The sequence below is a fragment of the Globicephala melas genome, chromosome 5 (genome assembly GCF_963455315.2).
Source record: "Globicephala melas chromosome 5, mGloMel1.2, whole genome shotgun sequence".
Classification (NCBI taxonomy): Eukaryota; Metazoa; Chordata; class Mammalia; order Artiodactyla; family Delphinidae; genus Globicephala; species Globicephala melas.
This window is the reverse complement of record NC_083318.1, coordinates 119,340,929-119,357,241: the sequence shown is the minus strand read 5'-3', so window position 1 is coordinate 119,357,241 and position 16,313 is coordinate 119,340,929. Positions and strand designations below refer to the sequence as shown.

At 45.2% G+C, this 16,313-nt stretch overlaps 1 protein-coding gene across 2 annotated transcripts in view; it reads right to left on the bottom strand.

Moving 5' to 3' along the window:
- Nucleotides 1-2,074: 2,074 nt before the first annotated feature.
- SETD7 (SET domain containing 7, histone lysine methyltransferase) overlaps nucleotides 2,075-16,313 on the bottom strand; it is a 52,930-nt gene continuing 38,691 nt past the window's right edge. Inside the window, exon 9 of one of the 2 annotated variants that reach the window (XM_060299746.2) lies at nucleotides 2,075-2,905. In XM_060299746.2, the coding sequence (XP_060155729.1) occupies nucleotides 2,869-2,905 (37 nt within the window). In that variant the 3' untranslated portion in view covers nucleotides 2,075-2,868. Of the gene's footprint in view, nucleotides 2,906-5,850; nucleotides 11,548-16,313 lie in introns of those variants that run through there. The other variant, XM_030845099.3, reaches the window with a different exon arrangement.

Sequence of the window (16,313 nt, the reverse complement as noted above, 5' to 3'; positions counted from 1 at the left end):
ATCGCCATCGCCCCTGTGTCCCACCCACCATCATCTTGTTCTTCCTGTTTCCACCTGCCCACCACCCCACTCCCTGCCCCCTCATTCCAGGCTATTCTGCACCCTGTGAACAGTCAAGGTGAGCCTGTCACACAAGTAACGCAAGTCTTATCACTCTTCCCTTCAGAGCCCTCCAATTGAAGCCCTAACGGCAATTACGGTTTCAACAGCGTTTTTGGAACCTTCAGGAAACTAAGTTGGATAAAGCTGGTTTGTTTTTAAAAACACACAAAAGTGGTTCATGTCATCGGTTGACTTTCCATCCACTCTGAGTTAAAAACCCAGTCCTTAAAATGGCTTTGGGGGCCCCTATAGAATTCCTGCTTGCCCTCTGAGCACAGCACCCGGCCGGCCCTTTCTCCTTACAGCCCTGGCCTCCACCCTACCAGACCCCCCGATTTGCACTCCCTCCCTCAGTGTGGTCCCCCATCTAACCACCACACCCCTTGCCTTGTTCCATAGCACTTACAGCCATTGCTGGCTCATGATCAGGGTCGCCATGAAAACGTAAGCTCCACGAGGCAGGGACTTTGTTTTTGTTCACTGCCAATTTGTTAATGGCTTAGAATAGTGACTGCTACATGGTAAGAAATACGTGTTGATTGAATGAGCAAGCCGAGAAAATGATTTTTTTTAAAACGACACTCCAGCTCAGTCATTCTTACATCAAGTATTTGGAGAATGCTTTGTATGCATCCAGAAAGACACACTTGCTGGCCCCGAAGCCTGTCATCTAAGGGGGAGGCCAGCAAGGTGTTTCACTCATTAAACAATCAAGAATACAGTGTGGCCCGAGATGTCCATGGGTGCAGAAAAGCAGGGGCGGGGGGGCAGTGAGGGCAGGTCATGAAGAGTGAGGCCAGCTTCTCCTGCCCCCTCCATCCCCCACCCCCCAAAGGTGGCATTCCAAAGCAGAAAGGACACAGTTAGTGAGTCTGCTCCATGGGTCAAGCACTCAATCTTTTTTTTTTTTTTAGGTATCATTATTAATGTAAATTTACAAATAAGGAAACTGAAACATAAAGAAGTTTTATCATACAGTTGGGAAATGGCAGCGCTGGGATTTCAATCTAAGATGATTACCAAAGCTCTCTTAAACATTACCATCTGTGGACTCCCGTTCAGTTTATTGAGTGCTTACTATGTGCCTCACGTTAAGGATCCATCAGTGAATGAAACAGACTAAATCCATGCCCACCTGGAGCTGACAGTCTAGAGAGAGGAGAAAGACAGTGAACAAACATAATGGATAATGAAATCATATAGTAAGTTAGAAGGTGAAAGTGGTCTGGAGAAAAAGAAAGGAGGGTAAAGGGACTCGGAGATGCTGCGGAGAGGAGGATGCTGCAATTTAAGTGGATGGTCGAGGAAGGCATTTCAGCAAAGACTTGTAGGAGGCGAGGGAGGGAGCCATGTGGATCTGGGAGAAAGACACGCACAGGTGAGAGGGGAGCTGGAGCAAGCCTGGCATTTCTAAAGACAAGAAGGCAGTGAGAGTGACTGGAGGGGAAGGAAGAAGCTCAGGGAGGGAGGAGGGCTTGCAAAAGCTCAATCTTTATAATCCCCAAGCAGCCCTGTGCAGCAGGTGTTATCCACGTTTGCTAGAGAGCAGTCTAAAGCCCGCTGTCCTTTGGACAGTGGCAGAGCTGATGCACACCAGTCTGACTCCAGAGCCCAGGTCCCGTCCATCACATGACCCTCGCCAGTGCCACCACAGAGAGGCAGTGAAACCTCATCACTGAGGGAGCTGCACGTGGTGGGGGTGAGGAATGAGAAATAAGATGGGATGGAGAAGCTACGACTGGAATCAAGGCAGAGGGGGTGAAAGTTCCGGATCAGGGCAGAAGGTGATGAGAGCAAAACCGTAGGAAGGTGGTCTGGATACTGACGCCGAAAGCTCAGCTTCTCTGTATACCGGTGCCGAATCAAACCTCAGAAACAGAGTTTGGGGTGAAGCAGAAAAGGATAGCTTTATTGCTTTGCCAGGCAAAGGGGGACACAGCAGGCTACTGCCTCAGAAAACCGTATGTCCCAACCTGGGAGGATGTGATGAGTTTTATGGTGGTAATTCAGGGGCGGGGTTGCTGACAAGATGAGGGTGTGTGCAGGGTCTCAGGTGGTCCGTCTCCTAATCTTGATGGGCTTCTCTGGTCCCTGTAATCTGGCCTCAGGTGGTTTCTTAGCTGCTCCTCCCTTGATTAGCAACTGTTCGAATCTGCCCTTTGGAACTCAGGGAAGGTCATGGAGGCTGGAGTCTTGCCTACAAGAAATGGGGGACAAAAAGGCCTCCAGGCCCGGGAGCCCCACAGGGCCCCGCTCGGTTTCAGTATCGCATGGATTGGACCGAGGAGGGATGGGGCCTGGGAGATCAGTCGATTAGCTGGCTAAGCAAATGATCAAGGGAAAGAAGACTTACACTAAGGATATTAATAGCTGGTTTTACCCTGTGGAGAGCATGAAGAAGTGAAGGGCAGGAGGAGAGAGGAGCTATAAGCCATAAGTGTGGTTAGGAGAGCAGCCTGGAGCCCAGCTGCCCGGCTTCATGCTTTGCCTCTGCCACTTCCTTGTGAGTTCTGCGACCGGGTTACCTAACTGCAAGTCAAGTTACTTAACATCAGTATGCCTCAGTTCTTCCCTCTCTAAAATGGGGTGATAGCAGTACCTGTATCACATGGCTGTTTGTGAGATAAATGAATAACCTAAACATTTAAAACTGCCTTTAAACTTGACCTAAATGTATCTTTGTAGAACTCTCTCCCACACCAGCCACTGGAGAATTCTCGGAGTTGATTTGATTAATTAGAAAATCCATTTATGTATCTGAAGAAACTATTTCCTTTCTTCTCTGAAGAAAATAAGACAAAACCTGTGATGTAGAAAAGGCAGACACTGTGAGTGGTCAACCCAACTGTCTTTTCTCCTTTCTTCCTTGCTAGGAGAATGCCAGCTTCGTTCAGGCCCTCTACCCTTCTCCACACAGCAGAAAGCTTCCCTCAGGTAATCATGGTGCCCCCATGGCCCTGCAAGGGATTGGTCTAGGTTTCCTCCATGGTAGAGACCATACAAGAGATTTTCCTTTTCACCCACTAGATGTTGCCAAATCTGGCTGTGATGTCTGCAACTGTGATACCCATGCTGTGACTGTAGGGTGAACTGGGCCCTCAGGGCAAACCAGACCTGCTAAGAATTGCAAAGCAGAAAGATAGAAAGTTGGTTAGAATTAACCAACTCCAGGGTCACTCAACACTTCTTGTTATGTGAGATAGTAAATCTTTATTGCTTCAGCTATATTGAGGCAGGTTTTTAGGCTTCTTGAAGCTGGAAGCATTCTGATACTTGCAATATCAGAATGATACTGATACCTGCAAAATCTGATACTTGGCAATAAAAATTTGGTAGCAATCTAGATGGAGCCATTCATCTTTTTCTATATACATTATAAGAAGTGAAGCTCTGGGGCTTCCCTGGTGGCGCAGTGGTTGAGAATCTGCCTGCTAATGCAGGAGACACGGGTTCGAGCCCTGGTCTGGGAGGATCCCACATGCCGCGGAGCAACTAGGCCCGTGAGCCACAACGACTGAGCCTGCGCGTCCGGAGCCTGTGCTCCACAACAAGAGAGGCCGCGATAGTGAGAGGCCCGCACACTGCGATGAAGAGTGGCCCCCGCTTGCCACAACTAGAGAGAGCCCTCGTACAGAAATGAAGACCCAACACAGCTAAAATAAATAAATAATTAAAAAAAAAAAAAAAAGAAGTGAAGCTCTAAATTCAAAACCATGGCTTTTGGTTTTCACAAAGAAACAAAACTTTAAGAGAAACACATACCAGTGTGTTGCAGGGGAGTTTGCATCATCTTTTTATATAAAAGGCAACAGCTGTTTTCTAAAATACTTTTGGGGCAAAACTTTCTAGTTGAACAACCCCAAACCAGTCAGATGCATAAAATCCTTCTGAATGATTGTTATCTAATTCTAATTCTAGAAATGAATAATTTCTGAAATAATTTTAAGTCTAGTGTGAATTAGCAGGCTAAATGGTCTGGAACATTAAAACCCAAAAGCAGATATTTAGTAAGAAGTATATGTGGGACGAGTATTGAGACTAAAACAATTTGGTTTCAATCTTCCTCACAATCCCTTATGCTACAACACTTGAGCCTACATCCATCTTAATCCACAAAAAGTTGCCTGTTCGTATGGACACCAAGAGGGGAAAGGCGGGGTAGGATGAACTGGGAGACTGACATATATACGCTAATACGTATAGAATCGACAACTAATGAGAACCTGCTGTATGGCGCACGGAACTCTACTTAATGCTCTGTGGTGACCTAAATGGGAAGGAAACCCAAAAAAGAGGGGATATATGTATACATAGAGCTGATTCACTTCTCTGTACAGCAGAAACTAACACAACATTGTAAAGCAACTGTACTCCAGTAAAAACAAACCAAAACTGTTGCCTGATCGTTCACTTTTGAGAGTTGAGCTTCTTAGACTTGCCCCAGTTTTATTCAGCTTTTAATTTCACACCCCTCTCCCACACAAGGAGGAAGAATATTAATATTGTGTGTTAGTGGGCGAAACTCTGCCTTAAAGTTCCAGTGTATGGACGTGTCTTCATCCAAGTGGGGAAACTGATCTAGCCCGGTTTGGACTGAGTCATCTCACTTGCTTCAATGGAAGGAAGTGTGATAAGATCAAAGAATGGGCAACCGAGGGAGGTAAGATAAAGCAGGCGGGCTCATGGGCTGCTTCAGTTTGACACCCAGCTTACTGGAATTCACGTCTTTGGGACCATGGGTAGATGGCCCAGCTGATAGCAAAGTACTATTTTTACCTCCTTTGTCACTGGCCTTTGTGCTTTGGGAATGTTGTAGGGGAGAGTTAGGGAACGTTGGCAGTGATTGGGCAGAAATAAGGGGTTTCTGGCTTCCTTGGCTCAAAGCTGTCCTAAGATCACCAAGATCTACCACAACATCTAACAACGTTCCTGTATCTTCAACCACAAGTGGAAGTTTCCCGTTCTTCAGATATTTTCGCTGATCTTCTGATTTACGTTCAATATCCTTAACATTTATGGAGCCCATCAGATACATCTAGCTGATGTGGCTAATTTTTCTGGATCCATGGGTGTATGGGGTGCCATGCCAAATACACAGCAGGCTCCTCACCTTTCATACCCCTCCCTCAGGTCTTACTATGATGCTTTGAAAAAGGTAAAAGGTTAATACAGTAAGTCCCCCACATACGAACCTTCAAGTTGCAAACTTTCAAAGATGCGAACGTGTGTTTCATCAGCGTCAGGCATGAGTGAAACTGCAGCTTGCCTTGCATCTCCTGTTGCTGACGATCCTTCAGCTCTACCATCTCCCACCTCCCCTCCCTTCTCCAGTCCATAACTCTTCTTGCCTGTTCACTCGATGCCAGCCCCTGTATGCCAGCTGTTGTACTGTACTACTGTACTTTTCAAGGTACTGTACTGTAAGATTAAAAATGTTTTCTTTGTTGTTTGCGTTTGTTTTTTATGTATTATTTGTGTGAAAGTATTATAAACCTATTACAGTACAGTACTATGTAGCCGATTGTGTTAGCTGGGTACCTAGGCTAACTTTGTTGGACGTACAAACAAAGTGGACTTATGAACGCACTCTCAGAATGGAACTCGTTCGTATGTAGGGGACTTACTGTAACATTTTTAAACAACTTCAAATGTAAAGTTTGCATAGTAATTTAAATATACAGGAAGACATGGCAGAGAAATATGTTACTGCCTTCCTGCCCCAGGCAACCAAAGGAAGACAACGACAGGTGATTGTATATTTTGTTTAATACTTGCATTGTTTCTATAGCGCAATTATAGCAATCTTTAAATTTACTTTTCATTACAAATATTTGTCAAGTTTTGTTTCAGAAACATTTTTCCTACTCTTGCACATGCACCCAGACACACTACAAAAAACTCATTCATAACACAGTAAGGGCAAACATTATTCATGTAAACATCTTTCATTAATTTCCCATAATTTAAAAAAATCATAGAATTATAGATATTGAATAAGGCTTATAGATTTAGTTCAAATTCCACAAAAGACCAATCAAAGATGCTCGTTAACTGTGATGAGGTTAACTTTTGGTTGCAAAAAATGCCGAAAGCATTCCCCTGGCTTCCAATCCTTAAACATACCTCACAACCTAATCAATGCATTTCAGGATAAAAAGAGAACACAGAAAACCCAGGAGGAAAAACTTTTGAAGTAGGGAGCTCAGAACCATGAACCCAACTTTCCTCTATGATAAGCAGACATCATGTAGTCCCTGTAGTTTCCCAGTACATGACTTGAGATGAATGACAGTCACCCAAAATGTAACCAAGTTGTATGTTAAGATACATTGGTATGTGTGTACATATTGCTAGTATACACAGTGAAAATTTGTCATCATATTTATCATTTCATTATATCCAGGACTAAAGCGGAAAAAAAAAAACCCACTCAAGTTGAATATCATTATAAAGGAGTGTTCTAGTAAGAGTCAGGGGAGTTGGGAGGTATGTCCTATAGGGAGGTGATTGGTCTTGATGTTAAAACGACTTCTAACAACGGTGTGTAAAGTCACAGACAGAGGAAGCAAGGATCTGCGTTATCCGAGGATGTCTCTCTCTGGTTGGAAGTTTGGTGCTTGGGTGCATAGTTTCCCAGAGCTGAGACCGGAAGTGTACTGTGCTGAGAAATGGGCCCCTTGCCAGCAGGACCCTCCTCCGTCCTCTCTCGAGGTGGAGGCCCAGAGGCAGGGACTGCTGGCAAAACCGTGAGGTCCCACCCGGGGGTCTGAACCCCAGCTCCACTGAGGGCAGCCTCCCTGACGTGTGTGACTAGGCAGTAAGGAAAGCGGTGGATGGCGGCCAGAAAACCCGGTTCCGAGGTTCCCGTGGCCACGTCTGGCTTCTGATTCTGCTGCCCTGCAAAGAAATTGTGCTCCGGATAACTGCACCGGCGTCTCTAATGCCTCTGAGTCACTCACGGGCCCCCAAAGGCCCGGAGTGATGTCACTAAGGGTGGACATACCTCCACGAGCACCTAACTTCCACCAGGAAGCGGCTGAGGCACTGGGGAAGCCTACGAGCTCTCTCCACGTCAGGTGCAACAACGCGGGGAAGTTGCCACGAGTCAGAGTTTTCTGTAGGCTTTTTGATTTTGTAAAAATCAAAATTGATCTGCATTATATCTCAATAGACTCAGAGAATTCTCACCAAAAATGTTTGCAATTTGTTTAAATAGCACTGGAATAATTCAACTTCACTTAAATATATTCATTCTACCATGAAAATAGTTCATACAAACATCTATTTACATACAAACACGTTAAAATTTGTGAAAAGGGTTTCCATCCCTGTGGTTGTATGGCTTGAAATAGTTTTCATTGCTTTGAGTATGTCTGCACCCATTTGGCAAAATAAAACGATGACAATTTAGGATTTTAAAAATCAAAATGGACACTGAGGCTCCACATTCCTGAAGGGAAAGATCAAAGACAAAAAAAACCCCAGTCTATCAAGGTACCTCAAGTAGATGTAAATTCAATATATTTTGTGAACCTTTGATCTGCGGCAAATAAACATTACGACTATCAGTCTTGCAACATGGTTTTGCTTGTTTTTCTAAAATGAAAGATGTCTGGATTCTAAATCACTACTCTTAAGACAGAAACTTGAGGCAACTGTTTTAAAACAAAGCACAACAGAAAACAATAACCTTCCTGGAAGATCTTAAATGCATTTTGCAGCGAGTGATTTAAAATTTCATATAGTAAGGGAAATTTACTAAAGTGCCACATACCACTCACTGAGAAGACAACCCTCGAACTCACTGTTCACAGTTACTGCAATTTTACCCTTACAATTAAATGTTGTCAATGGTTACACCTGGCCTTCACTTGGGCCTTTTCAGGTTGTTGGTGATAAGGAAATTGTTTTTCAATGTGAAGAACCCCCAGAAGGCAAATAAGTTTAATGACAGCCCCAGACAGGTTCAAAGGGGTCTTGAACAACGAATTTCCTTCTCAGTTTCTCAGGCAGACCAGGGATGAAGCAGGTTAAAATAAGAATAGGTAATGCAAAACTCAAGTCTTCCTTGCCTGTAGCTTTTAAATCTCATCATTCCTCTGTGTCAGAAATTCAGTCCTTACGGTTGTTTTTTGTGAGTCCTTTCAAATACCCATTTGGGGACATACTCCTACAGATTAGTTCCTATTCCTAACTCTAACACAAGATAATATTTTGTCATAGAAAAGCTGCTAAGGAAAGATCTAGTCATGCAGGAGTTGGACTGAGACAGCTCTGAGTGAATCTGATGGGGACCATGGCATCAGGCACCCTCCTCGGCACCGGCCCTTTTGCAGGAGAGCAGAAAGTTACTCCTTTATCCCCACCACCTGGACTCTTCCACATTTGTTACGATGCTGATGAAACTACCTGCTTCCTGACATATTTCCTTCCACAGCGGACATCAAGATTCAGTAGAAAAATACATCCCAAGGCTTCCCCCTCAGCTTTGGCTCAAACAGGGAACAAACCCTATTCCCTCACCAGTTAATTCCTCATGGGACCCCAACCCCCTTGACTGTTTTATCTACCTACAGAACACAGTGAATCTCAAGGCCCCCTATGACCCCACCCTGTGACAAAGCCTTACATTTGGTTGGGGGGGGGGTGTCAGGGGGACAACAGAAGCAGCAGAACCAGACATGGACACAGAGTGATGGAGAGAGGTACTCGCAGAGGGACAGACAGACAGAGAGGGTCCAATGGGCCAGAGAGACTGGGAGGAGAGGAGGGAGAGAGGGAGCGGCCGGAGGGATCAGCTGGCACGCTGTTATGTACAAACACCAGCCATTCTCACAGACAACAGAGAGAGAGAGAGAGGAGCGGGTAGGGCAGGAGAAAGAAGAGCCAGAGAACAAGGGAGACAGGAGAGAGGACGTGGAGAGGCTCAGCTTGGATGTACTGCTTCCTCTGATTTGTCTGAACGTCACAGACAGACACACTGCCAGGCTTTAAACTCAGAGAGTTATTCACTATCTTATTTGAAAAATGGATTCGCTGGTTAATCACTATTTCCAACTCTTCAGCCACTTTTGTCAAAAGAAATGAAAAATTCCATTTGAATGGGGAAGCCCATTGGGACAGAAATTACACCCCATGGCAGCCGGCAGCCTGAAGTCCTTGCTTTGCAGTCCTGCGCCATCTTCCCCCGACCGACCGCACTCCCTGATCTGGCTCCACAACCCAACTCACTGGGGCTGATTAAAGCCATCTTTCTCCTGAAGACAGTCACTTTGGGACGCGTTTGAATGAAAGCACCTATCAGAATACAAGTCCCAAGACTCTGCCCATCGGCCAGTTTATGGAACGGTCTCTTTCTACAGAATAGAAGCGATCCTATCCTGGTGCCTTTTAATCTAAAAACTCTATTCAGTTCACTTCGTGGAAGATCTTCCTGGCAGCCTCAGAATTTCTCACGAGTGAACCAGCAGCTTAGCTCCCTGAAACCATGGCCACCCAGCTGCACTGCTGGGGACAGGGGAGCTCTGGGAAGCCTGGATTTACCAAGGGAAAGGGCCACTTCTGTCACTGTCTTGAAGGCTGAATCCTGTGCCCAGGAGCTGCCAGAACTGAAAGTTGTGAGCAGCTCTGGATGAAGCACTTTTGTTAAATTCTTCCCAAGAGCAATGTGTCACTGACATGAAATAGCAAACTTCCTCCTGCCTGTTTCTTTTCTCTTTTCCTGCTCCCAGCAAGCCTTCCCTACTAGCCAGAGCTACAGTGTGGAAGGCTTCAGCTTTCAAGACCAAACTGACTCGGTGACAGGTGCCCCAGCTGACAGTTGCAACTTGTAGCAACTGCTGCTTTCCAGACCTCCCAGCTCCTCAGCTGGGCATCTGAAGAGGACACAGCTATGGCGTGTGGTGAGGGCACTTACAAAAACCCCAAACTCCCAGAATTCCCCCAGAGTAATCCCAGTCAGGTTACATACCTAATTAGCTAAACTAAAAAACAGGGGCTTTTCTCCTTATTTCTGCAGTTGTGATTACACACGGCTAGCAAAAATGGCTGAAATGCTATTGATACCGTTGCTTCTAAACTATACAGGTGTTAGTCTTAATTCACAAGGCTGTGAAGCAGATAAGTGCTTTGAAATTACAATGATGAAGAGTTTTACCATTAAGGTTTGATTTGTACCTAGTGATCAGTACGTCTCTCTTAACAGTAGCGATTTAAAAAAAAAAAAAACGAAAAACGAAGAAAACCTTTTGAATTCTGTGTTATAATTCAAGTTTGCTATTTGACTTTTGAATTCAATGCACTGTGCCACAAGCCAGACTGCTCTGTTATGTACATTTAATGTGTACCCAAGGAGAAAAAAAATTACTAGCACTATTGAAGATATTGCAAAATTGCCACGTCTACTGCTTAGAAATACTAATTTCCCTCTCTTCTTTCTTAAAGTATATGTTACAACTCTTCCATAACTTAATGCAAACAAAGTAAATTCATTTCTTCTCACATCTTAAAGCAAAGATACCTTTGTTTACATGCGAGAATAATAATTCTATAATAATAGCCCGGCCCTAGGAGCCAGGTCTTTATATTAGGACATAATAATGAAACAGTGATATAGAGAGAGCCAGAGAGACCTACACACTGGCACTGAAACGAAATCCATTTGGAAGTTTTCTCTTGTGAAAGATACCTAAGATAGAGAAGAGGACTAAGGGGTGAAGTGACTCAAAAAGTGGGGTTCTGTTCGCTAGGGAAAAAACAAAGCCATTCTATTGCAAGAACAGATCAAAGGTTAAAAGGCAAATGATACTACATTTAGAGAATAAAAATGTAGTAATTCTCTGTCCTCCATATGGCGCATATGCAAGTGTGATAACGCAATTTGCACTGGCCACAGAAATAAACCTCATGGAAAAGCCACTGACTAAAAATGACTGAAAAACCCCCTTTTTCCCTTTTTTCAGTCTAATCGTTTGGCATCTCTGAATGTGGTACAGATTTAGTCTTGAACCACCCAAGAACATCACGCTGTCTTCTGTCAAGTGCTCAACAGTACCTCTCAGGAGGGCGTTGTTGCTAGCTAATTTTAAATCTGGTATGAGTAATACAGTCAGACCTAGTTAGTATTCGAGAAAGTTGTAGCGAACGCAGAGTGAGAGGATGTGATGTCACAGCATGAGCAGTCCCTGGTTGTCCCGTTGTCGGATAAACGTAGTGCATAGATCCAAGTTTCTATTCCAGGTCTCTGAAGCCCAGAGCCAGGCCTTTCACTTCTGCTGGGTGGCCTGGAAGGCCTTCAGCTCCACCTGGTACCACTCGGGGGCTTCAGGCCCACTCTTTCCCGGGGGGCTGTGGTCGTAGCCATAGGCAACAGTGAGTTCCTCGTCGGCCTCCACGGCTTGGAGCGTGCGAATGCATTTGATGGGTCCAAAACGGGGGTGGACAAACCTAGACATCAAGATGCACATGGTCATTCCCGGGCCGGACCGGGAGGTCAGATGCAAAGGCTAGAAGGGCTGAGGCGGGAATCACCCGTGTGCTTGCCGCGCCCTGGACACCACCGGCAGGTCCTCAGTGTGCGGGCCACCGAGGAGCCGGCATCAGCTTCCCCTGGGAGCCTGGTGCTCACGGGGCTACTCCGGGCTTCCCCACCCAGACCTGGTAGTGGAATCTGCATTCTAACACCCCGCCACCCTCCCCCTCCCCGGTGATTCCTATGTACATTAAGGTTTAAAAAGCACGGCCCTATCTTCCTTTCTGAGCCTATTTGCCACTCTGTATTTGTAAATCAACAATCAGGATCTTCAACAAAAATCTGTCTTTAATGAGAAATCAGATCCAGTGCAGCCTGTCAGCATTTCAGCTGTACCTCGGGGAAAGGCTTTGCCAGGGCACTTCTGGAGTTGTAAGAAAGAGCCCTGTGGATTTTCAAAAGTGAAAACCTCTGTTTTCCATCCTGCACCTATAGAGGAAGAGTTATTTTCTAGCATAAAAGTAAATGAAGGGCTTCCCTAGTGGCGCAGTGGTTGAGAGTCCGCCTGCCGATGCAGGGGACACGGGTTCGTGCCCCGGTCCGGGAAGATCCCACATGCTGCGGAGCGGCTGGGCCCGTGAGCCATGGCCGCTGAGCCTGCGCGTCCGGAGCCTGTGCTCCGCGACGGGAGAGGCCACAACAGTGAGAGGCCCGCGTACCGCAAAAAAAAAAAAAAAAAAAAAGTAAATGAAGATTTTTTTTCCCAAGAGGGAAGCCCAGACCGCTCTGCCATCCTGCTTCTTTCAGATTTCCCTCCGATGCACCCTGTGATGGGAGAGGCCGGGCTAAAGCTAGGATTATGCTCCTCTGCCAGAGGCTCCCAGCCTGGCTCACCTGCACAGCTCCCTGCAGGGGAACGGGAGCTAAATAAGTATTAAGAGACTCATCTCCTCTAACAGCTGCTGAAACCCAACACCGATACCTGCAAGGCAGGCCAGAAAGAAATTAACTTTGTTTTCCTATGCATCTGGTCAAATCCATTCATTTATAGTTACATTTTGAACAAAGGGCATTGAAACACCAAAGGAGGAGGTTCCAGGCCGGAAGTCAGAGGTACATGGGGCTTGATGGCAAGTGCTTGGTGGGAGAGGAGTGTGTCTGCAGTGTATGGACATATTTTGTGGGGAGTAAAAAGGAACAGCCACAGCCTCACTCCAAGGGGGCCTCTATGTCCACCCCCTTTGGCTGTCCTGTTTCTTGGAAAGCACACTTGATTTGGGCCCGAAGACTTTGGTGTGAGTCCTGGTGCCACACATTATTACTGCGTCCTTGTGGAAAGCTCGCCTCTGTGTCTCTGAATCTCACTTTCCTCACCTGCCAAATCATGATAACACCAGTAATCCTTATCCTCCAAGAGTCATTGTGGTGACAAGATAGGGTCACATAAATAAAGCACCACACGCAGCGCCTGGCACAACTGAAGACTCGTATCAGTTGTGACATGTGTAAGCAGGCACGTGGGTATATGAGAGCACGCACGTGCACAGGAGTCTCAGACTGTGCTCCAGCACAGAGGACATCCCTGGATCAGGGATTTGGGAATTCCTTATTAAAATCACAACTCTTGGTCTCTAAATTAAAATATTTCATTAAAAAATAATACTCCTTATAATGGAATATTACTCAGCCATAAAAAAGAATGAAATAATGCCATTTGCAGCAACATGGATGGACCTAGAGATTGTCATACTAAGAGAAGTCAGTCAGACAAAGAAAAATATATGATATCACTTACATGTGGAATCTTAAAAAAAAATGATACAAATGAATTTATTTACAAAACAGAAACAGACTCGCAGACATAGAAAACAAACTTATGGTTACCAAAGGGGAAAGGCGGGGAGAGGGGGAGGGATAAATTAGGAGTATGGGATTAACAGATACACACTACTATATATAAAATAGATAAACAACAAGGACCTACTGTATAGCACAGGGAACTATATTCAATATCTTGTAATAACCTATAATGGAAAAGCATCTGAAAATGAATATATGTATATCCAAATCACTTTGCTGTATACCTGAAACTAACACAGTATTGTAAATCGGTGATACTTCAATAAAAAAAAATACTCCTGAAATGGAGCTCTAGGTAACCTTCTGGTACACTGGAAAAAAATCACACAAGAAGCCTAAGATTTCTCTTAGCGTCCTCTTGTACTTTAATTTTCTTGCTCATTATCGTTATTCTCAGTAGAAAATGGACAGACTGAAAAGACAGAACTCAATCTCAGGTGCTGATTCTTCAAAGCAGCCCTAAGGCACAATGGTTAAGAGCACTTCTCCACTTTGACAAGAGCCCTGCGTTTCTTTTCTTTTCTTTTTTTTTTTTTGCAGTACGCGGGCCTCTCACTGTTGTGGCCTCTCCCGTTGTGGAGCACAGGCTCCAGACACGCAGGCTCAGTGGCCATGGCTCACGGGCCCAGCCGCTCCGCGGCACGTGGGATCTTCCCAGACTGAGGCACGAACCCGCGTTCCCTGAATCGGCAGGCGGACTCTCAACCACTGCTCCACCAGGGAAGCCCGAGCCCTGCGTTTCTTGTCACTGATCTGGGACCAGCAGTAATACCAGGAGCCCCACGAAGTTACTGGGAGGATTGAATGACAATGTGCACAGAAGGCTTTAGCACAGCACCGACCTAGAGGAAGTGCTCAGGAAACACTGGCTGCACGATTAGCACTCAGACCAAACCTCTGGGCCACCCTCTTCGGTCCCTTGTCGACAAGTAACCTATATTTACAGCGAGAAATGTAGTTCCTGCCTATCTGTCCATGTGGCACGCTGTACCAGAGTACAGTTAAAACAGCTTATAGAACTGCTGTTCTGTTTAAGTTACAGTGTGCATAACAGTACCAATGATTTTAGAAACAAATGAATGCCATGGATTGGTATCTGAATGTTATATTTGATTATTATTCAGCTAGTCTCCCCATGACCCCAAATAACTAATCGTTCACATTGGGCTTGGAAAAAAAAAACTCTGAGGAGGGACTTGATTTTGCACAAATGGTTGCTTCTCTTGTCTCCTGTGCTCTCTTCTTTTTGATGAGAAAAATCATGTTCTTGCCATGAAATCACAGGACTCATTTGTTTTAAGGGGCAGCCTAAGTAGCATTTGTTATCCTTAGTTACCACTGCTTTAAAGGGTTGTTGTTCAGCTGCGTGCAGCCTGCAACGATGCTTTGGCCTAATTCACACTGGCCGCGAAAGCCTTGGAGTTAATAACAGTGTCAGTTTCATTTCACATGACACATGTCCTTTGCCATTTCTACCCGCCCTTTAAACAGAAGTTGTAGCTTCAGTACTTGGTACTGGCTGACAAGGAGAGCAAGTCAGTGCCAGAACAATTTTAAAGCCATCTCAGGGATGCAAGAAGGGATATTCAAATCCTGGCAATTTTCCTACAGATTAAATGCACATGATCAGATCCTGCTTATGTTAATGAGCTAGAGGACTAAGTGACAGCAAACTACAGCTGAGCAGAAAAGGTTGCACACAGCTGCCTAACTCCTAGACTCCTAGCCTGTCCTCAGGCTGAGTTAAGGACAGCAACAACATGGAATCTCAGCTGTATCCTTTAAGGCACAGTCGGAGATGCTTGCCTTTTGGAAGAGAGGGTTCGGAGGGCACATGAAAACTACTAAGATATTTGTAGGACTACTATGTGGAAGAGAGACTGACACTGTACACAAGAAAAAAAGGGAGGTAATTAGGGCCAAGGGCTGGATATTACAGGGAAACCCATAAGGGCTCAACAGAAGGAACTTTCTAATCATCAGAGCCCAACAGCTAATTCCATGATATGTATTTGTTTGTCCAGACAGCCGCCTTTGTGGATAATGGTAAGGTTCTCATCAATGGAGGTTTCCAAGAGGTTCAATGCACCGTTGGAAAGGGAAGTAGGATTATTTGATTTTTTAAAATAATGATTTTGTTGAGATATAATTCATGTCTCATAAAATTCATCCATTTAAAGTGTACAATTCAGTGGTTTTCAGTTGTGCAACCATCACCACTAATTTTGGAAGCTTTCATCAGCCTCAAAAGGAACCTCCACGCTCATTAGCCATCAACTTCTACTCCGCCCACCCCCGCCCCCAGCTCTAGGCAACCACTGATCTGCATTCTGTCTCTGCGGCTATAGTGGACTGTTCATATACATGGAAATCATACACTACAAGCTCTTGTGACTGGCTTCTTTTTTAATATTTATTTATTTATTCTGGCTACACTGGGTCTTCATTGCGAGCACGCGGGATCTTCGTGGCAGCATGTGGGATCTTCGTGGCAGCATGTGGGATCTTTAGTTGCGGCACGTGGGATCTTTAGTTGCGGCATGCGGGATCTTTAGTTGTGGCATGCAGGCTCTTAGCTGTGGCATGCATGCGGGATCTAGTTCCCCCACCAGGGATCGAACCCAGGCCCCCTGCATTGGGAGCGTGGAGTCTTAACCACTGGACCACCAGGGAAGTCCCCATGACTGGCTTCTTGCACTTAGCATGTCTTCAAGCCTCCTCCATGTTGTAGCACGTGTTCAGTATTTCATTCCTCTTGATTGTTAAATGATAGGGACTCTGATTTTACACGTTTTTTTCCCAATACTGAGAGCTCACACCCTAGGGCTTAGGATCTTTGGGTTCTCCTTCCTTGCACATAATAAAAGGATTCCCTAATCTC